Genomic DNA, 23,967 nt, shown 5'->3' with positions numbered 1-23,967 from the left:
GCTGGTTGGTGGTGATGTGCTTCGGCGTGCTTATCTCTCTCTGGCTGACTGTCACATGAGATCAGGATGGAGCTTTGGTTGATGGCTCTTTCTTGAGCAAGGGGACAACTTAGGGTCATTTGGTAGAGCTCCGGCTTCTAAAACGGTTTCGGTTCTAGCTTCTTTGGTAGAGTGGTTTCTCTAGTGGAGTTGAGCAAGGGGACAAACACAACTTAGGGTCATTTGGTAGAGCTCCGGCTTCTCCTAAAACGGTTTCGGTTCTAGCTTCTTTGGTAGAGTGGTTTCTCTAGTGGAGTTGAACCCGTTTTGCAAAATGTTTGGTAAAATGGCTTCTCAATGGTAATATGGGTAATTTTATGATCACTTAATGCTTAGGGAGAGAAGAGAAACCGGTGGAGCCAATTTTTTTTACTCCTACTCTCTAGTGTAAACCGTTTTGCGGTTTCTCCCCGGCTTCGGTGGTGGAGCCGTTTTGAAATTACCCCTTTGGTAGAACTTCACAAAAAGCTAGTGAAGAAGCACTTTGAGAAGCCTATCAAACGGAGCCTTAATCTCTTGATATGGTACTCCCTCCTTATCCTAATTAGAAGTCGTTCTGGAGGCTAGGCCGGTTGGGGCAAAAGAAGTCGTTCACAATAATGAGGGTGATTTTGGACGCGATTACCCCTGTCTAGTCACACGCGCCGACCGTTCGCATGGTGTCATTAATCGCGGACTATTCGGTTGCTGCATGTTCCACGCAAATCGCCCACAGCATGCCCTCGTCATTAATCACGGACTGTTCGGTTGCTGCATGTTCCACGCAAACCGCCCACAGCACGCTTGCTGCCTGTTCGATTCGTTTCGTCTCTATGGAGACCGGCGGCGCGCGGGTGCTGGCCGTCGTGGACGGTGTCGGGCCGGAGTCGAAGGATGTCGCCGCGAAGGATGTCGTTGACCTGCTGCTCTCCGTCGCGCTGGATTCGCAGGAGCCAGATGAGGGCAACGTGCTAGTCGCCACGGACGGCGTGGCACTGGACTTGCAGGAGCCGGACGAGGTGGTGCTGGAGTCACAGATGCCGCCGGACTCCATCACGCCGGAGTTGCCGGACTCCATGGAAGTGGTGCCGGATTCCTTGCCGCCAGGGGTGTTTGTATGCGGTCGCTGTGGTCTCGTCCATGAGGATCGCGAAGCATGGAACCGTGCGCACTCGTGGTTCTATCCATGCCCTAGCTGTGATCTCGTCCACGCGGACTACTCCATCGACGCCATGCTCGGCCGCATCAAGGTGGACTGCGAGCTTTTCATGGAGCATTACAAGGGCTTGCTGCCGACAAAAGACGACGCCAAAGCATCGGTAAGAAGCATGTTCTAGATAAATAATGCTAAACTATTACAAGAATGCCTCTACTACTAATTATAGCATCAATCAAATTTTTTCATGCAGCAATAGTAGCCTCGGCTTCATGTAGCAATGATGGATCACAAGGGATACAAGATGGCAACCGATCTTCTCTTTCTAGTGTCTCTTTTTTCATGTGAGGTATCTTGAATTTGTTGCAACCTTTCACTTTCATAGCCTCCATCAAGTCACCTTGTAGTGTTAGAAACATCCTGTTTGCAAGGCGTGATGAGTACTCCAAAAATGCCTACAAAACAATTGTGCAAGAAATGAATGAATGAGCAAATTTGTTGTTGAAAAAGACATTGAGTATGTGTGAACAATTTGATCAAATTACCTGTGGCACGGCTGGAACAAGTGCATCTATTGTTTTTGCATTATTCTTATATTGAATTGCTTGTATAGCTCGAAAAAAACCCAAGTCAAGAATGTTAAAATCCGGAGAGTTTGGTGGTTGACAAATTAGGCGAATATCGAATCCTCCTAGCTTAGCGGCCTCACAAAAATCCGGATCATCCAATTTCAAATGAGAGGGTGCATTATCCTGTTGGATGAATATCGCCGAGTATTCTCTTGGCCATTTCGCTCTAATGGCCGGCAACACTTGATTGATCATGAAATCTCTAATCACGTCTCTTGTGATCGATTGCATTATCCTGTTGGATGAATATTGGTGAGTATTCTCTTGGCCATTTCGCTCTAATGGCCGGTAACACTTGGTTGATCATGAAATCTCTAATCACGTCTCTTGTGATCGATGTAATGGGCTTCATAACCAAGTCTCCACGGACACGGCTGGTTCTCTCATTGCCTCTCATAGCCAGTTCATAACGAACAAGAGGAAAACATCCAATCCTACCATCAAAAATACAATTCCCATCCCTAAAGCTTGGCCGAGCATAAACACACAAGAACATGAGCCTAGGGATGTAGTTCTTGTTCTTACAAGTCTAATGGGATCATCTTCTTCGGGTAGCAAGTAATATCTTTCAGATTTTTGACATAGGTAGAATCATTTCTCATCACTGAACACAAAGTCATACAACTCCTTAAACCTTGGATCATCAGGCAACTCCCTATTAACCATGTCAACACACCATTGTAACCTAGGCCTCTTGTTAGCTTTAGTGAGATATGGCTTGATGCTACTAAAATGGCGCCTAAGGTAACCTTTTTTCAAATACCTTTGAATCTGCCATTTGCTCATATTTAGTGCGGTGTACACATCATCTATAGTCATTGTTTGTTTGAGAGGAATATTTCTCAAAGCTTCTAAATCAACAGGGATGTGCTTACGGCCTACTCTACCCTTCTTTAGACTAGAAACCACAACCGGAACTGAGTTTGCAAGTTGTATTTTACCTCTCCGCCATACCCTCTGAACTGATCGAATATTAAGCCCAAATTGCTCGGCAACAGTTGCAGTGTCATTCTTGCCTAGTTTCCCATTGTTGCTCCTAGCCAACAAAGCTTGATAAACTTGTTTTCGGAGGTGTTCAGACATTTCTTTCCTTCGGTGGGGTCGTTGAACTTGTTCTTCCACGGTAAGATTCTCCACAACATGTTCCGTTAAAAAGAAAACAAACATTAGTTCCGGCAGCATTTTGTCCACAATGTTCTCCACATCATGTTCTATTTATAGCAAAAAAAACAAGCACAATCATGCAACTTACAGACGGCATGTTCTAGCTATAGGGTAAAAACAAGCACGTTTATTGTTATGCTTGGCCACGGCAAGTTGTAATTATAAAGAAAAAAACAAACACATTCATGCAATAGTTACTACTTGGACACGGCATGTTCTAGCTATAAGGAAAAAAACTCATTTGTAAACGTTACCGGGCAAATTTTGTAGAAAATCTAAATCAACCAGTACAAATCAAACTCAGGAAGATTGACGTTGTTGTTTTGGTCCTCCAGTACCAATCAAACTGAGGAATATAAAAAATGAGTAAGAATCAGCACATTACTGTTGTTGTTTTGGTCCTCCAGTACAGGATCGTTGAGATTGAAGGGGAGATTGCCGTCGCCATCTTCCTCTATACGCACGTTCAGATCAAAGCCATGGAAGACATCAGCCATTGCGCCGTACGGTTTGCTGTGGAAGGAGTAGAAAAGAAGAGGCTAAGCCATGCCTAGATGAACAAGTGAACAACAAGAGCTAGCAACGAGGCGTTTTAATACTGCAGGCACTCGAACCAAAAGACTGCTGAGCGGTGAGCGCCAAAAGAACAAAAATATCGCGCCTAAACGCGCCCAAGCGAAACAAATGAACTCCTTAATCCTACACACACGCCAACGGCCTAAACGTGAGCGCATGCAGCGAGTGTGCACAGCGCCATGCAAATTCCTCATGCAAAATCCACACGTACAGGTAAAAAAAATAGCGCGGCTGAGGGTTCGAAGACTGCACGTCTAGCCTTGGGCGGCGGAAAGCTTACCACTCGGACTATGAAGTAATGCTGTAAAGGAGACACCCGCAGGCCTATTTAATAAGGGCAAATAAGGAAAACTTTCTCCTAATTAATCACTCCTTGGTATGCACAATGTGTCTAAAATGACTTCTAATTACGATATGGAAGGAGTACTGCGCTATACCTTGTTTCTGTTTTTGTTTGGTGTCCAAGTAATGCTTCAGATTGCTTAATCGTTGCATTGGTATTTGTCGCTGCAAATACTCCATTGACACTAATTCATTGCAGCAACTTAATACGGATAACTATTCAAAAAGTTACTCCCAACATAAAACGGTACAAAAGAATTGGTAGCAAACTCTACGCACTCCAACAAGCTATATGGCAGTGCCACTTTCTAAAATATGTTTAGAGGGAAAATCCTGATTGGTAGATAATTTCCAAGAAGATGAGAAATTCCAAACTGAATATAGATCAGTTAGTCATGTTGTTTGTGGCAGAACATACTCGCTCGGGTTTGAGTATTCAAATGAGTGTTCGCATTTTCTTTATAGTGAAAGGTGATATTTTGTTAACAATGAGGTGCTAACGGTGACTTCATCGATCTTAAAATCTGCCAACCTTAAAAGCGTGCATAGAGGTTTAGGTGGGAGCAAGTGTGTATAAATATAAGTGTCACAATATTTGCATATTTCGATCTAATTGTAGCTTTGTCTCTCTCTTGTGTGTGCGAGAGAGATGTTTGCACGGAAAATTTATATTTTTCTACTTTAATTTCTTAAACAACTGTGTTTAATACATTGTAAGTTGCGTACGGTAAAAGAATATCTGTGTTATTTATTAATGTTCTGATGGCCGTCTTTTTCCAATCATACATTCGCTGTTTTCGCTAGTTCCGAATCTGTTTTGTGGGGTTGTGGCTGGCATTACTGTGTTCGGTGAGAAAGGTGTGTGGTTTAGGAAATGGCAGAACTTTTACCATTCTCACCCCTACTTTTGCGCACGGTTTCCGTTTAATCTCGGTTTCTCGCGAGTCATTAGTCGATGGCTTATATCGCGAGTCATGAGACGGCTATGGCTTTATTGTCTAAGCCAAGGTTATGGTAACTTGGTAACGCCTGCCGAGGAACGGTGGTTTTGGGTTGGTGAGACAGACGAGAGGTATTCATCGTTGTCTGGTGGCTTGGCATATGGATTTGGACCGCTGGTTTGGTTGCATATGACATAAACGCTCAACCTAAACTAGTACAAAATTCCGCAAAACATTCAACCTTGTCAACGCCCTCGAGGAAACAAGGACAAAAACCTGTGCGCCGAAGGTCCAAGCTTGCCCCCGGTTTTGGTATCTTCCAAAGACAATTCATAGGTTAATGCTGCTGCAAGAAAAGAGATAAACTATAAGGCCTTGGTTCCTTTTAATCCATGGATTAAAGTTTTGAACTAAACTTTAGTCCCACCTCTGTTTAGTTTCATGGACTAAAGCGAACTAAAGTCCATAAATGCTGTTGAACAAAGATCCTTTTACCCTTCTTCCCTACCTTGATACCTTTTTTCCATGTTCTAGCGTTTCTGGCTCCTGCTAATGCTAGACTCAGCAAGAAGAGTAATTCTAGCTCCTGCTAATACTAGACTCAGCAAGGAGAGTAAAGCAGAGCAGTCAGCAAATCACAAATTTACATTCCTAGCCCCTACCTCCACCAGGACATGCCGCAGACTCCGTCCCCAACCACAACCCACCTGCCGCCACAGCACTAGCGCTCGCCCAAGGGCGATAGGGGAGAAGGGTGGCCCTGGGGAGGCGTGGATCCGAGGAGGGCCGCCGCTTGGGACCCGGGCCGACACCCTTCCTCATCGCTGCAATTTGGTCCCCAAGGCCCGGTGATGTGATCACTAGCCGCTGCAACTAGGGGAGGGAGGGCAGCGGCAGGCGGGAAGGCAGTGGCGGGCGAGCGGGAGGGTGGGATGGGGAGTAAAAAGGGGCTGGGGTCACTTTTGTCCAGTTTTGTGGACTAGAGGACTAAAAGCTTTTAGTTCAAATTTTAATCCACCTATTTGGGTGTTTAGGGACTAAAAAGTACAAATTTCAGTCCAAAAAGCTTTAGTCCATGGGAACCAAACACCCCCTAAGGTTATAACATGTAATCATTTTAAATAAAGTTACATGCATCATCCAACTATTAGTCGATGTGACCAGTCTCATGCGTGACAAAGCAACTCTTTCACTAGTTCTAGCAGCTAAACAGATAATGGATCATAGTGCGAAGTGTAAAATAATCATCTCAGGAAACTTTCTGATACTACAGGTACAATTGAACAATTGGCTACAACACCTAACAAAAAGATGTCAATCTTACAATCTACTGCACTCCAAATAACCTTAGGGGCAATACAAGCTGACCGAGCCAGAGCGCCGGATGCACAAGACCATGAAAAGCTCAGAACTGCAGCGTCGAAGGTTATTTGTAAGGTGTAGATCCCAGCATCAACACCTGCAGTGAAGTCAGGTATGAGCTGCAGTGGCATACACGAAGCGCATCATTGCGACGAGCAGCAGGAGGAAATGGCGCACCCACCATGCAAGTCAAGGCATCTTTTTCTAGAAGCACTTCTTATGCACAATGGATGGGCCCGTCTCATCATACTCGCCCTTCGTGACATGCTGGTTCTGAGGGAAGACGACCTTGGCCAGTATCGCACCTCCCATCCAGGCTGAGTACCTTGCTAGGTTCTCTGGCATGTATTCTGGGGGCTGTTGGAGCAGTTAGCAATGTTCAGGTAGTGTGGTGAGGTTGCAATGGCAGTGTAGTGGCAAGGAGCTTACCTTGACAAGAGATGGGCAAATTGCTGAAGCAGAAAGATTCGCTTCTCTTTGGAATCTATCTTCAAAGCCTAGAGTAAAGAAAGCAATATGAACTTAAGTTGGTCACTCTGGGAAAGAGTCTAAACAAAAACAAGAGTTTCTGGTGAATCAGGGTATGTAAAGATGGGAGGATGTTTGAGTTGATACAGAACTAAGCAAGAGAAAGCCTTTCAACATGCAGAGCCAGAACCATGCCATGAAATACAGTTGTATAACGAATTGCTGGTTACAATATTTAAAATTAGTTTCAGCTATGTATTGTTTGACCAGCATATTTTAAAGAGCGATCAACATATTCAACATAATATCAGAAGCAAGAGATTCCCAAGTGCTATAACAGATTCCAGTTTCATAGCAACCAAATGACATTTCAAACTTCCAACAGCTTCTCAAACAGGAGCGCATAGCAACATGGAAAACTAGAGTACAATACTAGCAGTGGATAGGTTACACACTTATGCACAAGGGCATACACACAATTGGTTCATGCATAAGGCAGATTTTCAACATGAATGATACAATGTTCCACTTCCACTAGTAAAGATATGTTGCACCCACGAAACATTTAACAGAAGAGATGTTATGCATTTGCCATGTTTTAAAGGTTGAAGAAAACAAAAGTGCACATCAAGAAAAGAAGGCATCAAGCACAGAAAGGCGATAACTAACCAGTCATCGAAGCAGTGGCACCACATAACATGGTGTTTTCAAGGAGCTGCCGATGGTATTCTGATGAAACATTTGAGACACTGGTAACTAGCTGGTGAACGATACCATAATCTTCCAAGCCCAAAATACTTGGTTGAAACAAAGCTTCACCAACAATATATCTCTCCTTTTCAATTGTTATAACCTGGAGAAAGAAGTGGTTATAAACAAATTAGCTTGCGTAGATTCATTACAATATTTGGGCCCAAGACAGTTGGTCAACAGAAGAGAATAAGGAAACAATTATGATGCATTTTATGTAGGCCTATGTCACACATTAAGAGAGGACCAACATGTGTGTTTGGAACAACCGCACAACATTTACAACAAAAGCAATGTAGAATAACCAACCTGCCCATCAGGAAGAGTGTGCCTTTCTGGCTGGCATGAGCTTTCTATACCTTCAAAGGCCAATTGATCTTCTGTGCAGCATGCATACTGCTCTTTCAGCCTCTCAATATCAGAAGTATCAATGTTTACTGATGGATTGGATTTTTTCAGTTCTTGTGCAAATAGATTTGTTAAGTCAACTCCTCCAATCTCTAATCTCTTTGATGCTACGTGTTGAACAGCTCCTTCACAAACTGGAGCAATATCTGGTAAAATAAAAGGAAGACGTCACTCCTGAACAGCAGCGTTACTTGCCCACCACTATAAAAAAGGGTGCTTGTGAGACAAATCCTAGTTAGCAAAGTAAATCATGCACTGCACAGCCAATACTGAACATAAATGTAGGCAGTGTTTACTTTAGTTAAAGGTAGCCATTCAAGATGCATTATGCATCATGTCTTTTACAAAGTAGTCAACTATTCCACACTAAACAAATACAAAAAAAATAGAAGAGCTTTTAGCAGACCAAGGAAATGAAAACCACAAGAAAACTGAAAGTACAGAGAGTTCTATGGCACGATTATGCAGTCATATTTCCATAACTGAACCAATTTTTAATAAATCTTGTAGTCCCTCCTTTCCTTTGTTAATGGTGGCAAATATAACTTGAACTATAATGCACATGTTGGGATTTACTGGCATCTAAGAAGTAAAGATTTTAAAAAGAAGTTGCCAGGGAGGTATAAATATTTATTATTTATACCCTATTTCTTCATATATACAGTGGAGATCAGTGGCGGAGCATGAGTTAAAATCAGGGGGGGGGGGGGGGGGGCAATTCCATGCTAATCGGCATGTAGTCAGTTCTAGTGGTAAAGCTAAACTAACTGCATTGGACAAATACATGCCGCGTGACAAAGCAATCCAATATGTCAAGGAGTACTTGCAAACGAATAGCCAGTAAGCAGAATCAAATACTTGCGGTACACCCGGTGAGCGATGCGGTGGCCGGGTTAGCACAGCAAGGCAGCAGCACGCAAGCGCAAGACGGCAAGGTGCATACCTGCTACAGGTAGTTGTTACTAATGGGCGGCTTGCGCCCTTGTCCACGATGAAGAGAAACGAGCAAGTACATTGAAGGATGATATTGCTGTTTGTGCATGTAGCGCTCATTTGAAGACATTGTGCATGAGCTCCTACATTGCTATGCCTGCCAATGCTTTGAGAACAGATAATGCTCAGGAGCCCCAAAGAACAGTGAACGGGGGAGGGCGACGGGTGTGAGAGCAAGACCTAGCAGCAGACAGTAGCCATGGAAGCCTATAGATTAGATGGCTGCATGCAAGTACGCGAGTGCGTGGAGGCACGTACTAGCTACTAACTCGTGCTCTCTTCAAGAATCTGTCTTGGGAAAAAAAAAGGGGAATACTATGGCCCTAATGTGGGCTCCGCACCTGGATATACATATATACAACAATGATCATAGGTTATTTTGTAGGATGTGCGACTTCATAAAACAATGTGTTCCCTTTTGGTAAGGAAAAAGTAGGCATCCACTCTTTATTCAAATCCAACTTTATCATTTTATTTATCTTAAGATATTTATGAAGCTTAATAAAGTTTATAATATTATGAAACAATTCGGAAAATAACAATTTCACATCTTCAATCTCCATGTGCAATATAGGCATCATTCCCTCAACTAGACTCTTGTCAGAAACTCCATTTAGTACATGTAGTTCCATTTATGCTATTAATTGTCCACCAAGTTGATAAAGAAATATTGGTTATTGTTTACTTTGTACAGAACATGGGCGAATGAAGGGTAACGATACATATTTGTAGAAAAGGTAAACGAAATTTAGGTGAAGGAACTGCAACACAGCTATACCCAGAAAAGGAGCAAATCGACAAGTACAATACAAACCATGGTTGATTCACAAGAATAGATTAGAGGCATAAAAGCAATAACCTTTGCATTGCATTGTAACATAAGCATTCTTGAACATTGTTTCCATAAGAATTTATGCCATCCTCGTGTTATGTTCTTGCATGTACATAAAGATCATCAAACATTAGGCGACAATTCTGTTCTATTGCAAAAGTTTTGAGCTCAAAAGGGAATATGTATTTTCCCTAAATGCGTTCGACGTGTGCTGGTTTGCAACAAGGCAATTATGTTATGACTACCCAAACAAAAGATGGCAGAAATTTTAAAAAAAAACTCAGCAGGTGGGGCAAAGACTGCCCCCATGGTTTTCTATAGGCAGAGAAGACCCCAGCCATACTGGCCGAGAAAACCCCGAACCCTGGCCTCACCCTATAGGGCCACACCGTCCATAAGAGTGAAAGGTGAGTCAAAATCTACAAGTATCGCAAAGCCCTTTCACAAAAATAAAAGAAGCAAAAGGTCAACGGCTTCATACTATCACTGCACAAACAGAAGACACGTGTGGAATCAGAACTGAAATCTAAATCTGAAGCATCCAGAGTAGATGCTTTGATTTGGTAATATTACCTATTTTCCCATGCCCAATGTCCACTGTACATCCTGAAATGCGTCCAACAGCATAGAGAGACAATACAGCCTGTTCAGAGGCATAAAAGCCTGAAACGTTGAATTTTTCAAACATAAGCTGCACCAGTTGCTCCCGAAGAGTCTGCGGAGATCATTAACAGAGGTGAGGACTGAGGACATTATAATCAAATTCAAAAGTACTAAAAACTGCTAGTACTGAACAATGCATTAGACACTCAACACATGAACAATGTCTGATAGAAATTTTTTTAAGAAAGTAGAACTGTATAAGATATGTTATGTTGAAGCTCACAGAAGTACAAATCCTACTTAATAGATGCATCATACACTATCAAAGCATGTGCTGCTATGATGCTTCAAGCCCTATACTATCAGCATCTGGAGAACATCACACCAGAAAGGACACCAAGCACTATTAGTCCATTAATCAATACTTTATAGCTGGCACACAGAAGCAGCTAAACTACAGATTTCATCTTAGTAAAAACATGAGTGAATGAGCTTGTTTGAATTTCTAACTTAGAAGCAGACCTAGAGCTACAATTTTCTACTAAGCTTCAATGGTAAGCCAATACAACACAAAGATTTGCAGTGACCTTAAAACATAGGCCAAAGCAGCCACAAAATGTATTGGGGAGTCCATCAACTCAGCTCAGGAAAAAACAACTACCAAATTCAGTTAGTTTAGCTATTGTTACCAACTTTCACATAGACCATTAAATCCACTATGCATGCACATCCCCAACATAGCAAAAGGTGTTACCTCATAGTTTAGAATACATATGGCATGGCCATCTAATTAGGAGCTTATGATTTGAGGTTATGAAAAACAATCAATAAATGCTATTGAGTTTATGATTTAAGACTTCAAAAAACTGCAAGTGCAGAATCCCAATTAATAACTAAGGCAAGAAAAACACAAGCCCAACTAGTCCATTAGTAATTCAGCACATTCAGGCCCACATTTATACTAGTCCTAGAACAATTTGGGCCACAATCAGCCACCCAAGCCACCCCATCAGCAATCCTGCCACGCGGAGCACCTGAACAAGCTGGATTCGAGCTGGAGGGTCCATCACCTTGGGCGTGAAGAGCGGCTCGGTGAAGAGGATCTGGCCCTCGTCCCCAATCTCCCAGCCAATGTTCCTGTACAGGACGTAGCTGAGCAGGTCCTCCATGGCGTCCCAGTCCTTGACGAAGCCGCGCACCACCGGCTGCACCACCTCCTCCACCACTGCCCCGTCCGCGAGCTGCTGGTCCTCGACCTCCAGCTTCATCTTCGACGGCATCACCTGAGCAGCAAACCCACGGGAAAGTAGAATGTCAAATAATTCACACAAAAAAAACCAAAAAAATATCGCACTGGGGGCGCAGGCGAGAGATCCGCGGGCTCACCAGCGGGGGCGACTGGTCGGGCGCCGCGATGCCGGCCTTGAGCAGCTTGGAGCCCGCGTCGACGACCACCGCCTCCATGGCCGGCGGCGGGGGGCGGGGAAACCCTAGGGTGCGGAGGCGGCGCGAGGCCCTAGGATTCGAGGCTACACTACAGGTGAGTAGGACGGGTCCGTGAGGTTTTGAAAAGTGGAGGCCGCGGGAAAGGGGAGGGAGGGTTTTGGTGAATTTCGGAGGAGCGACCGAAAGCAAGGCGAAGGGAGGAGGACGAAGCTCGGAGATCTCGGGGGGCGACTGCAAGGGGAGAGCGCGTCGACAGAAGGATGATAACGTATTCGTATGCTCTCCGTCTTCGTAGTGCGTTTGTGGAATTGCATGTCTTCGCAAATGGCCCAGTCTGGGGCTGAGGGGTTTAGCAGGCTGGATCAACCTCACACTTCCTTCCATGCGGCCCAGTGACAGGATCACGTTTATGCCCCCAAAAAAAAACAGAGAGCTCTAATGCAGTTATTGGTCAACAACGTTAGCAGGCCCTCCAATTACAATAGTAGTAAGGATGGTGTTCTGACCTAGTTGGCCATGCAGGCGCAGCTCGGCACGAAGCCCGATTTTTTGACCCGGCTCGGTAACTCTTCGGACTCATGCTAGCCCGGCCCGGTGGCTCGTGCCGGGCATGGGCCGGTGCCTCGGCACGACAGGCGGCACAGCTCGGCCCGCATACGAATGGTCGGCCCGTAGCCGGTCCGTAAGCCAACGGTCGCGCCGGCCCAGCCTGACGTCCGAGGGGAGTCATATATAACTCCGCCCCGGCGGCCTCCCCCCTCGCCACCCTACCTCCCCCCCCCCGTCTCCTCCCAGCGGCTGCCGTCCTCCCTCACCTCTTGCTCTCACTCTCTCGGCTTCGGCTCTTCCGCCGCCGCCGCCCGCCCGCCGCTCTCGCTCTCGCCTATCTCCCTCTTCATCTCCAGTGATGGTGAGATCTCCGGGTCCTCCTCTCCTCCTCATCTCCTCCTCCTCCCACTCCCGGTCCTGCTCCTGCTATCCTGTCTCATCCTCCACGCCACGGAGCGGTGGAGGTCTCGCTCAACGCTCGCCACCATTGCCCTTCGTCTTCTCGCAGTCTTCCCTCTCGGCATCTCGTCCCGTCGTCCTCTCCGGCTCTAGGCTCCGGCTACACAGGTAACCTAACCTTAACCCTAGATCTTGATGACTTGATCCCGAAACCTCTTGATGTTGTTCTCATAGTCGTAGATCTATGGTGTCTGAGTTGAGTTCTGATCCTCTGTTCCTCTCGTTCCTTCTTCTGCTTGCAGTTCTCCATGGGAGGCCGCGTGCCGTTGAGGGATGGAGCTGCCGAGGCAACGACGTCAACGCCGGAGGGCTGCTGCCTACCACACGAGGTCGTCGTGATGTCAACGCCGGAGGGCTGCTGCCTGCCACACGAGGTCGTCGTGATGGACGAGAACTACATCATCAATGATGACCTCAGGGCTTGTGGCCTGCCAGACGACGATGAGGACGACCTGGCTGCCGGAGTTGTAGCAATCTTCGGTAGCTCTACTGCTCCCATCAATGTGGATACTGGTGCTTCTGCTGGTGATGCTGCCGGAGGTGGGTCTGCGTCTCCGATGCCAGCTTCTACGCCATCTGGAGCTGCCGAGGCAACAACGTCAACGCCGAGGGCCGCTGCCTGCCACACGAGGTCATCGTGATGGACGAGAACTACATCATCAATGATGACCTCAGGGATTGTGGCCTGCCAGACGACGATGAGGATGACCTGGCTGCCGGAGTTGTAGCAATCTTTGGTAGCTCTGCTGCTCCCATCAATGTGGATACTGATGCTTCTGCTGGTGATGCTGTCGGAGGTGGGTCTGCGTCTCTGATGCCAACTTCTACCCCATCTTCGACGCCGAATACCTCAACAGGCACCAGCATCCACAAGGGTACCAAGCGGAGATATGCTGCATGGAACGACTTCGAGGAGTTGTTTTAGGAAGGTGCCAATGGTAAGAAAGTGAGATATGCTGCCAAGTGCATTCACTGTTCTTCTATTCTCACTGGGCGTTCTTGTGCTGATACTGAGAATTTGCTCCGGCACCAAAAGATGTGCTTGGCTAAACAAAATCATTCTACTCTTGTTCAGTCTCGACTTCAGTTTAATTCTGATGGCTGTATCCATAATTGGGAATATAAACCTGATGTTTCTCGTAAGGAGTTGTGTCATTTAATTGCCAGACTTGATCTACCTCTTAGCTTTGGTGAGACAGAGGCATTTGTGGAGTACATTCAGCGTGCTCACAATCCTCGTTTTGATAAAGTTTCTAGGCAAACCACTACTAGAGATATTAGCAAGTACTTTGCTGAGTGTCGTGCTTCCCTTGTTGAATGTTTGAAGTCTTCTATTTCTTCTGTTTGTCTTACTTCTGATATTTGGTCTGGCAATGCTAAGTAAGACTACCTTAGTGTTGTTGCCCATTTTGTTTCTGCTGATTAGGAATTAGAGAAGAGAGTTATTGCTCTTAGGCTAATTGACTGCTCACATTCTGGTGTTAACATTGCTGATCGTATTGAAGCTGTGGTTTCTGAATTTGGTTTGAAGGATATGATTTTCTCTATCATACTTGATAATGCTTCTTCTAACACTTCTGCCATGGCCACACTCATTCCTAATTTGTTGGTTATCTTGGTCCAAATCCTGAACCACTTGATCTTGATAAAGCATTGCGTGGTCTCTTGCATCAACGTTGTGCATGTCATATTATAAACTCATTGTCAAGTTTGGTTTGAAGAGGATCAAGTCTTATCTTGAGGCTTTTAGGACTGCAATCTCTTTTTTGAACTCTTCTAACCAACGCATTGTTGCTTTCCATAACTTCTGCGTGTCAAGGGGCTACGCCCTCATAAATTTTGTTTGATATGGATATGAGATGGAATTCTACGTATCTCATGCGCAAACATCTACTACCATATAAGATCACATTTTCTGTCTTTATTTCAACTCATTATGGTTTGCACAATGGCCAGCCACTACTGACTGATGGCTATTGGACAGTTGCTAAGAAAATTTTGCAGTTCCTTGAAATGTTTTACGATTCGACTGTTGCTTTATCTGTTGTTTAGTATCCAACAAGTCCTTTGATGTTGCATCATATTATTGAGATTGCTGGTCATTTGCATGGCTAAGAGACTGAGCCATTGCTGAGAAACATTGTTGTTCCCATGAAGCTCAAGTTCCTCGAGTATTAGCAGAACATACCTCTGTTGTATTCCTTTGCATTTATTTTGGATCCTAGAGCCAAGATAAGAGGTTTTCATAATGTTCTTCAGCTTCTTTCTCAGACAATTGGTGTTCATTACTCTTCTTATTTCAGTGAGGTAAGAACTGAATTATATAAGCTGTTTAACAAGTATGAAAATAAGTGTGGTGCGGTTCGGTTGCAAAGGCCCTCTCAAACTGCAGGAACTACTGGTAAGAAAAAATCTGCATGGGGTAAGATCTTTGGTGCTCCATCTAGTGCAGGTGGTTCTCTTGCTTTTGCCTCTACACCTCCTATATCTCCTGCTTCTGAGTTGTTAGCCTACTTGGACAGTGACACTGTCACTTGCTATGAGGATGACTTCAACATACTTAGTTGGTGGCATGAGCACAAGCTATCCTATCCTATTATGTCCATACTAGCTAAATATGTGATGTCTGTTCCAGTTTCCACTATTTCTTTGGAATCTTGCTTTAGTCTTACTGGTTGGGTGATCGAGGAGCGGCATCGGCGGTTGTTGCCAGAGACAGTGGAGATGTTGACCTGCATCAAGGACTTGGAGTTGGGAGATGCAAGGGCACAACGTGATGTTGAAAAGGAGACCAATGAACTGGAGGAAATATTCAGCAGCTCCTACCCAGAGCAAGATGAAGGGCAAGCTAGTGGAAAAGAGTAAATGTGTATATATTCAGTTTTGTTCTTGTATTGCCTATCATGATTCTGATTCATTGATTCCTTCTACTTGTTAGGGCTTGCCCCTACCAATACCAACTGATCAAGAGCAAGCTAGAGTCATGGAAGACTACTGTTCTAGTGTTCTTAAGTTATCTTGTGCCTTTTATGATCATGTGATGTAATGTTGAACTTGAACCATTGAACTAATCTGAGCTGGCTGTACTCCTTTTTCCTTCCTAGGGGTTTCTCACAAGGTGTGAGTTTTTACCTAGGAAGGTTTTTAATGAGGCAGCCAACAACTCTATCTATATAATTCTACCATTCTGTGTGAAATGTGAATGTGTGATGAACTTTGATTCTGTCATTCTATGTGAAATGTGAATGTTTGGTGAACTTTGATACTGTGAACGGGCTGCGGGCTGGCACGGCCCGTGCAATTAGCCGTCGTCTGGAGGCTGGTCCGGTACGAAAAATACATTGCGGGCCCGTTCTTGGGCTATCGGTGTAGCCCGTGGGCCAGCACGGCACGGCACGACGGGTGGCGTAGTGTCGGGCTGGCCCGGCACGAAAATGGCCGTACCTTGCTGGGCCCGATCGAGCGGCACGAATGGACAACTATATTCTGACCAAGGGCTGAAAACCACACTCAACCAACTTTTCGTTCAAAAGAGATAACTAGGGAGGATCATTTTTATACCAAAGTGAAACTACTTTATTTCCCCATTCTACCCCTGCTCCACTACTATATTCCCATAATAGCATTTTTTTCGGGACGGAGGGATGACATGTTCAACTTGACTAAACGACCTTGACTTCCCAATCTTATAGTTCGAGGGTTATCATGAGGGTTTGTCGAATCGTACCTTGCTGATTATAACCCTCGATTCTTGACCCTTTATTTTATGCACTATAACCGGCCGATCGAGGGTTCCCCATGGATTTGGCTATCCCCCCGCAATGGTTACCATATACTTCTTCCTCTGCCCATAAAAATGTAATTTTAAAAACTTTAGAACAGATTAGTTGTGAAAAAAGCAACTTAGATGCTTCTAAATATTAGGCGAATGCCTAGGTGCAAAAAAATGATAATATTCTTGTGACACCATTAGAGACGGTAATGGATCATGGTTCTCATACCTCCTTCACAATCCAACTTAGCCATATCTATATTTTGCTCAAAATCATATAGTATTTAAGCCTGATTCTTAAATTTGCTAGACTAAATTAGAGGGCCATTTACCACCCCTGGACACCATACAGCCCAGCGAGCAATGGTGACTATTTCTCTGAAGACGCATGAACCGAAAGATTGACAGGCTTGGATGGTCATGCCTAGAGGTTCAAGGCTAGTGTCCCAGTTAATATTTACGAGATAGAGCCCACTGATTGGATGATTAATTAGCTGACTTCTCCAATTTTGTAGAACACTGATGTTTATAGCTAATCAATCAACTAATTCACCAATTTAGCTATTTTTCCATGATGATGATGTTTACAGTAGTGGTTTCAGGTTTGAGCTTCCAACCACTGCTAGAGTGCTAGCAAAATGATTGTTGTCAAGCATCAATCGTGGCTAATAATTTTGCTTCCTTCTATCTTCTTCTTTCTTTAGATTTACGGTTATTACAGGTTTATATAGATGCATTTCACCTTTTTCAAGAGTTTTTTTTTACTAAAGCAAATGGCATGCATGACGTGTTCTCCCCGTTTTAGAGTTCAATAATGCATATCCAATAAAGTAACTACAAAATTAAATTAGTATACGTACTACTAGATAATCTTTAGCTTATGCAATTGGCAAAGGCAACAATCTTCCAGCCAAAGTAGTCCCTTTTCTTCTATTTTTTCTAAGTTGCATGATTTGATCTTCAGCTTCAGTCTCCACCTAACGATAATATTTGCTTCTGAGAAGCAAGTCCGCCTCGCAACCCTACCCTTTAGGTAACTTTTCAAACGTAAAATTTAGAAAAACTGGAAAATGCAGTAACAGTGATGGAACAGAGAGAAACACAAGAATTCAGAAAGGAAAAAGTTGTTTGTAAAGCCTTTTCTTTATTCTACCCTAATATACAAATTTGAACAAGGAGGTGTCCAATACGCTTGCTTCAAACTGTTATTGGTTCTCCTCCTTTTCCTTTCTTTTCTTTTGTGAAACTTTCTTTTGTTTTCTTTTTTGAGAGGAAACTTGTTTGGAATTCCAACTTCTTTTCTTATCATCATTGTCACAAACTAGCGTACGTGGTTAAGAAAAGTTCACGGTCTAGAGATGCTTTGGAACGACTGGCATGTGACTTGGCCGCCCTCAGCGCGTGACAGCCTCGCACCTGCACAACAGCGACCTGAGTCGACGACAATGCAACCACCGATGAACACACACGTAAAGCAGTCGCAGAATTGCAGTCATAGGACGTGAGTTTCCTGCAAGTTTGCTGCTCGATTGAGGAGAATACAAGATCACTTCCAAAACTCAAAACCCAAAACAAAGCTGAACAAAGCTGATCCAATTAATGGCTCATGACTCATGACAGCCATCAATTGGTGTGCTGTCACATCCCTCTCTAGTAAACATTGGCCATGCTGATTACATTTTTCCAGCAGTAATTCTTGGCTGCTCGATGGCTAAGTATGGCTAAGTGGTAGGAGCGCCATTTAGATCTTGTTCTCTTGATCAGTTTTGGTATTGGATTGGGTGTACTAGGGGTGGTAATGGATCATAGTCCTCATATCTCCTTCACAATCCAACTCAGCTATATCTATCTATCTATCTATATATATATTATATATATACACACACGCACTATTTAGCTCAAAATCATATAAATGAGCATGATCCTTCAATTTGGTAGGTTCAATTAGATGACCCTTTACCATCTCTAGGTGTACCGTATGATTAGTCTGTCGGCCATATGGTAGGCCTTATGGAAGGCTAGAAATAATATTTGCTTTGAGAAAAAAAAAACTAATCAGATCTCCTTCTGAGATCATTTGTATAGCTTGCTCATTCATGTGTTTTTGGCAGAGCAACAAAAAGCTGGTGACAATGAGATGCTGATAGCATGCGCAGAAGCTCTAAAATCAGCAGCATACACTTCCATCCCCAAGAACAGGGTATATTTGTATTATATTATATAACTGCATTCTTTTTGTAGTACTAAGAACTACAATAGATATTTATGCTAAAGGAGTAAAGGGTGAATTTTTCATACCGAATTAAAAATAAAGAATAAAATTAAATTAAGAATAAAGATGCAACTCATGGTAACCAATAAAACAGGGTAATTTGCTTTATGACGATTTTGATCAGAGGCAAATCATCAACCGGATAACCAGATTTGTGATCGCAAAAACACACTTATATGTACACCTAGTTGAGAATTAGATGAGAGGAAAGGCATCATGTACATCCAACTCTCCGAGAGTTGGGCACGTGTGGGTTTTGGCAGGAAAGTAGCCAACACTTTGTAAGAAATTAGGCTTAGACTAAGGAATTTAGCTGTTTAGTTGGGAGCACCCAGTTAAACTTTAGGTGGGTGGTATAAACTTTAGCAGGGGATCCAAATAGGTTCTCAGGCCTTGTTTAGTTCCCAATTTGGGAGTGGCAAAATTGGTATTTTGCCATAAATGCGCAACTGTAGCGTTTCGTTTGTATTTGTGAATTATTGTTCAAATATTGACTAATTAGGCTCAAAAGATTCGTCTCGTAAAGTACAACAAAACTGTGCAATTAGTTTTTAATTTCGTCTACATTTAGTACTCTGTGCATGTACCGCAAGTTTGATGTGATGGGAAATCTTCTTTTTGCATAGTGTCAAAGTTGGGAGTTTGGAGGTAGCTAAACATGGCCTCAGTTAAAACTTAGCCAGCTAAATTTTAGTTGATAGGATCTAAACAGGACCTAATTAGGCTCAATGACTACTAATTGCCAATCAGGGCCCCTCAATTTGGGGTGCCTGACGGGACCGCGCCGTTTGCACCATACATTATATGGGTCTGCGTAAGAAGCTCCAGCGGTGGTACTACAGTGAAGATCAAGACACTTAGGGCGCGTTTGGCTTGTTTGCTAGCTGGCCTCGCCTGACCTTGCCCAGCAAAGAGAGTCTTGCCAGCGGTGGAGAGGTGATACGGCTCGCCCGAGCAAGCAAGGGAAAATCTAGCTTTCACGAACACCGATGCAGCTGGCAAGCGATCCAAACCCCGAGCTCAGTTGGCTCTCCTTGACCAGCCAGGTGAGGCAAGCCTCGTCAAGAAATCCAAACGCGCCCAGCTCGCTGGAGAGGGAGGATTGTTCTATTTGCAGCAAAGATAGGGAACTGGTGCTTTGTTACATCGTGCTTTGCCTCTTGAACTTGGTGTATGAGGGGTGTGGATGTTGGCCCCGAGGTACATGATTGGCGTTTCGGTTCTGGTGTCTATGAATGTTAATTTCTCTTAGTCTCGATGTAGCGATATTGGACGGCCTAACCTGCATGGCCTTGGCCATTGGTTGCTGGGTGAACGGATTAGTTTTACTAGATATTATGGTAATGTGTTTGTCCCTCTGTAAAAGACATGCTTATTTTGTGGCTCAAAGTAATGAAATCCAGGTACGCCCATTATGGAAAAACAAGCTCCATCAACATTCATGCATTTGATAAAAAAAATGCAAGAAAAGACTAAGCATACTTTAAATTGTTGCATGTTGAACACATCAACACAAAAAATTGTTGCTACTAGTACTGTAGCAGCCTTATTACATGAACAACCAAGCAAGATGCAAAAAAGTCATGCAGCTTGGACACCAAGCCATGTCAACAACAATACAAATAGTAAAGAAAACTTCTCTTCAACAACTATGTGCAAGCACCAGTTGCTTTTGCTTACAGCAAAGACTTGAGCGGCCGTGCGTTCACTGGCTTCCCCCAGCGCTTACATGGATTCTTTTCCTGTTGATTTTGTTGCGGCTAGAGTTTTGTTGCGGCTAGAGAGGAACCTTGGCCCTTGTTTAGTTCCTAATTTGGGAGTGGTAAAATTGGCATTTTGCCATAAATGCGCAACTGTAGCATTTCGTTTGTATTTGTGAATTATTGTCCAAACATTGACTAATTAGGCTCAAAAGATTCGTCAAGCAAAGTACAACAAAACTGTGCAATTAGTTTTTGATTTCGTCTACATTTAGTATTCCATGCATGTACCGCAAGTTTGATGTGATGGGGAATCTTCTTTTTGCATAGTGTCAAAGTTGGGAATTTGGGGGTAACTAAACATGTCCGTCATAGTATTCATCGCTGCTGCCTTCATCGACGCCAGCAATGTCATTATTGTCATTGCAGCTAGGAACATCATCATGGGCTCCGACTCCATAATTGGCACCATCACCAGACTCCATAATTGGCGTTTGGGTACCAGGGGCTAAACTTTAGCCCTGTCACATCGGATATTCGGATACTAATTAGGAGGACTAAATATAAGCTAATTACAAAACTAATTGCAGAACCCCTAGGCTAAATCGCGAGACGAATCTATTAAGCCTAATTAATCCATCATTAGCGAATGGTTACTATAGCACCACATTGTCAAATCATGGACTAATTAGGCTTAATAGATTCATCTCGCGATTTAGCCTAGAGGTTGTGTAATTAGTTTTGTAATTAGTCGAGGTTTAATACTCCTAATTAGTGTCCAAACATTCGATGTGACGGGGACTAAAATTTAGTCCCCTCCTCCCAAACACCCCCAAGCCTGTAGAGAAGAAGCATCTTTGGGCAGTTCTAGTTCCACCTCTTCTTGCTCGGGAGCTAGAGGTGCAGAGCCGTGAGTATTAGTGCTCCTACAATGCCTCTTTCCACGTAATAGGCCAAACCCGGCATAGTAGTAGAATTCTTCTGTTGCGTTAAAGTTGTTGGCGTGCTTCTTCTTTCGTGTCTTGGAGCTATTGTAGGGCTTAGAGGGTGCTGCTAATGTCATCACCACCACCTTCTCTTCCTCTGTTGCCAAAGCAAACTATGGGTTCAAGTAGGAGCGCTTCTTCTTGAAGTGACACTTATAGAGGGTGTTGGGGCAGCTCACTTGCTGTTTGCAATACCATCCTCTGCCATCATTCTTCTTGCACATAAAGTCATGTGGTGCCCCTTCCTTGCCCTCCTCGTTCTTCAACTTTGCCTTCTTGGCCTCACCCTCTATGCTCTCCTTCACTTCCTTTGCAATCTTCTTTGTTATCTTCTGCTTCACTGTAGTCTTTTTCAGTATGATATGTAGTGTGTTTTGTCCATGCCAGCCACAGTTGCGGCCTACCTCTTATTTTTCTTCACAAGCATTGCTGGCATGCTAGTCGACAAGAACCAACTTGTCTTGTACTTCAAATCCACACAGTAGCTATCCAAGAGGTCATCAACCACCTAAATGAAGAAAATAAGTAAATTAATAAAAACATCAAGTTGACAATATGCACAAATGCAATTACAAAGCCTACTACAAAATAGGGTTGTGGATCTAGGGTTTGGTACGCCTCCACGCCACCAATTCTAACCTTGCTATACAACCTGCCAAAATTACCACAAGGTGCAACCAGGTGGGACCACTCTCACCGACACCGCCCACTTGCTATGATGTCCTACACTTTCACGTACTAGCTGTCTAGGATGTCATCCACCATCTAATCAAACAAAGAAAAAGGTAAATTGATTAAAAAAATAAGTCTGCAACATGACCATGCACAACTCCTAGCCTATTGACGCATAAAAACAGGGAAGCAAATCTAGGGTTTGACCTCGATGCCACTATAGATATTCTAACCATGGCTTTGCAGGCTTCCTAAATTACCACAAGTAAAAAAGTACTAATGTCACATATACCCCAGCTAGGGGGGCCTCCCATCTATGGCCGATGGCCACCAACACGTAACCACTAGCGAACCCTAGATTCATGCACGAACAAGACCTATGAACCACAGGACCTACCGGGACCTCTCAAACGGAATGAGCTTGAGAAACATGAACCTCATACTACGAGCCACACATCGTGCAATACTGATGAGAGAGAAAGCATGAGGATGATGTGGGAGAAAGGTCCCTGACCTGGGGATCGGAGAGGAGGAGGTCCCATGGTGAGCGGTTAAGCTCACAGAGCTCCCCAGATACAGTTGTAGATCTCGAGATGCCACCCGCTCCATGAGATCCAAGTGATGTTGAGCATGATGCCAGGTATGGTGGTGGTGGCCGGAACTCAGGAGACGGGGCCACAGGCACAAAGTAGACGGAGCCGAGGATGCGGGAGGTGCTCCTGCGGATCCGCATGGTTGGGATAGGGAGGGATCTGGCGGCCTTGTGGCTCTAGGGTTCGTGGTTTCAAGTGGGGAGAGGTGGACAAGGCAGATATAGCATGAGGAAATGGATAGATGGTCAAGATTCACCCCACTCTTCTTTATTTAGGGTATGCCTTTTGTGTGAAACGTTGCCCCCTCTCAAAGACACCTTCCCGGTTGGTTGTGGTGGGCGAGCAAGTGGGGTCCACCACCTAGTGACTTCCATCTTCCAATTTGGTTTTTATGGCACCAAATGTCGTAGTTTCGACCAAAATGTTATTTTGTCTGTGCCATACAATGATCAACCGAAAAATTTGATGTGGTGTCATAACATTTTCTCTACATTGCCAAGCGACTCCCATATCCCAATTTGGTTTGTATGGCACCAAAGGCTATAGTTCAAACCAAAATGGTAGTTGTTTGTGCCATATAATGATCAACTGGAAAAAAATCTTTGCAAAATCTAAATCAAGATTTAGGCTTAGCCCGAGAGCCCTCCCAATTTGGAGCGAAGAAGAAGCCAAGGGTTGTCGAAAGACCAAAAAGGGAAAGAGAGAAGTAACAAAGCACTAAAGGAAGTAACACTAGCGTACCTCCTCCTCCTCCGGTGGTTTTTTCCATCTCCGACGGGTGTGGGCAGAGTGTCCAGTGGTGGAGGCCAAAGGGGGTGTGGTTGAAGGAGGGATTCGAGTTAGGGATTTATGGTTTCTTGGTTGGGGGCTGAGTTTCCATGGCTGGGGGTTTAGAAGGATGGCCTTCGGCACCGGCAAGCCCGACAGTGGTTGCAGGTTGTCAACAGTGAGGTCGACGGTCGAATGGTGGAGGTGGCCGGTTGGAAAGAGCTGGACAGCTTGTGGCAGGGGTGCTTGTCAGCCAAGGGAACAGGGATCCCCTGAGAAGGCACTTACAAGTAGGGCCTGCCTGTAGAAAGAGGCTCCCTCTTGGAGCCGACCTAAGGAGATGGGCTCTAAGAACCAAAGCCCAACAAGGACCAAGAAAAATATCGCCTCCACGTGGTGGGGTCTATTGATGGCCCACACGGTGGGAGCGGGGTACTCCTAAGGAGGCTTCCCAGGAAGGCCCCCAAGAAGGCTCGTTTCGAGGCGAAGCAAGCAGTGGTGTGGCAGT

General features: G+C 44.4%; 1 protein-coding gene and 1 pseudogene across 1 annotated transcript; both read right to left on the bottom strand.

The window, feature by feature from the left end:
• Positions 1-5,904: 5,904 nt before the first annotated feature.
• On the bottom strand, positions 5,905-11,947 carry LOC101778513 (actin-related protein 7). Its single transcript, XM_004982941.3, has 8 exons — positions 11,629-11,947; positions 11,313-11,525; positions 10,213-10,354; positions 7,716-7,960; positions 7,326-7,509; positions 6,618-6,685; positions 6,370-6,545; positions 5,905-6,285 (listed from the first exon to the last, which is right to left on the bottom strand). The coding sequence occupies exons 1-7, from the start codon at positions 11,704-11,706 to the stop codon at positions 6,393-6,395; spliced, it is 1,083 nt and encodes a 360-aa protein (XP_004982998.1). The 5' UTR covers positions 11,707-11,947; the 3' UTR covers positions 5,905-6,285; positions 6,370-6,392.
• A 4,557-nt stretch (positions 11,948-16,504) lies between these two features.
• On the bottom strand, positions 16,505-22,831 carry LOC111258442 (annotated as a pseudogene).
• Positions 22,832-23,967: the final 1,136 nt, after the last annotated feature.

This window comes from Setaria italica, chromosome IX, assembly GCF_000263155.2.
Source record: "Setaria italica strain Yugu1 chromosome IX, Setaria_italica_v2.0, whole genome shotgun sequence".
Taxonomy (NCBI): domain Eukaryota; kingdom Viridiplantae; phylum Streptophyta; class Magnoliopsida; order Poales; family Poaceae; genus Setaria; species Setaria italica.
Note: the sequence above shows the minus strand (reverse complement) of the source record. Positions and strands in the feature narration are given on the sequence as shown.

Excerpts from the sequence above, each read along its gene's own strand:
- LOC101778513 (XM_004982941.3), bottom strand. The coding sequence starts at position 11,706 with ATGGAGGCGGTGGTCGTCGACGCGGGCTCCAAGCTGCTCAAGGCCGGC. Across the intron at positions 7,510-7,715 it reads ACACTCTTCCTGATGGGCAG|GTTATAACAATTGAAAAGGA; the intron begins GTTGGTTATTCT and ends TTCTTTCTCCAG. Across the intron at positions 6,686-7,325 it reads TGCCACTGCTTCGATGACTG|GCTTTGAAGATAGATTCCAA; the intron begins GTTAGTTATCGC and ends TCTTTACTCTAG.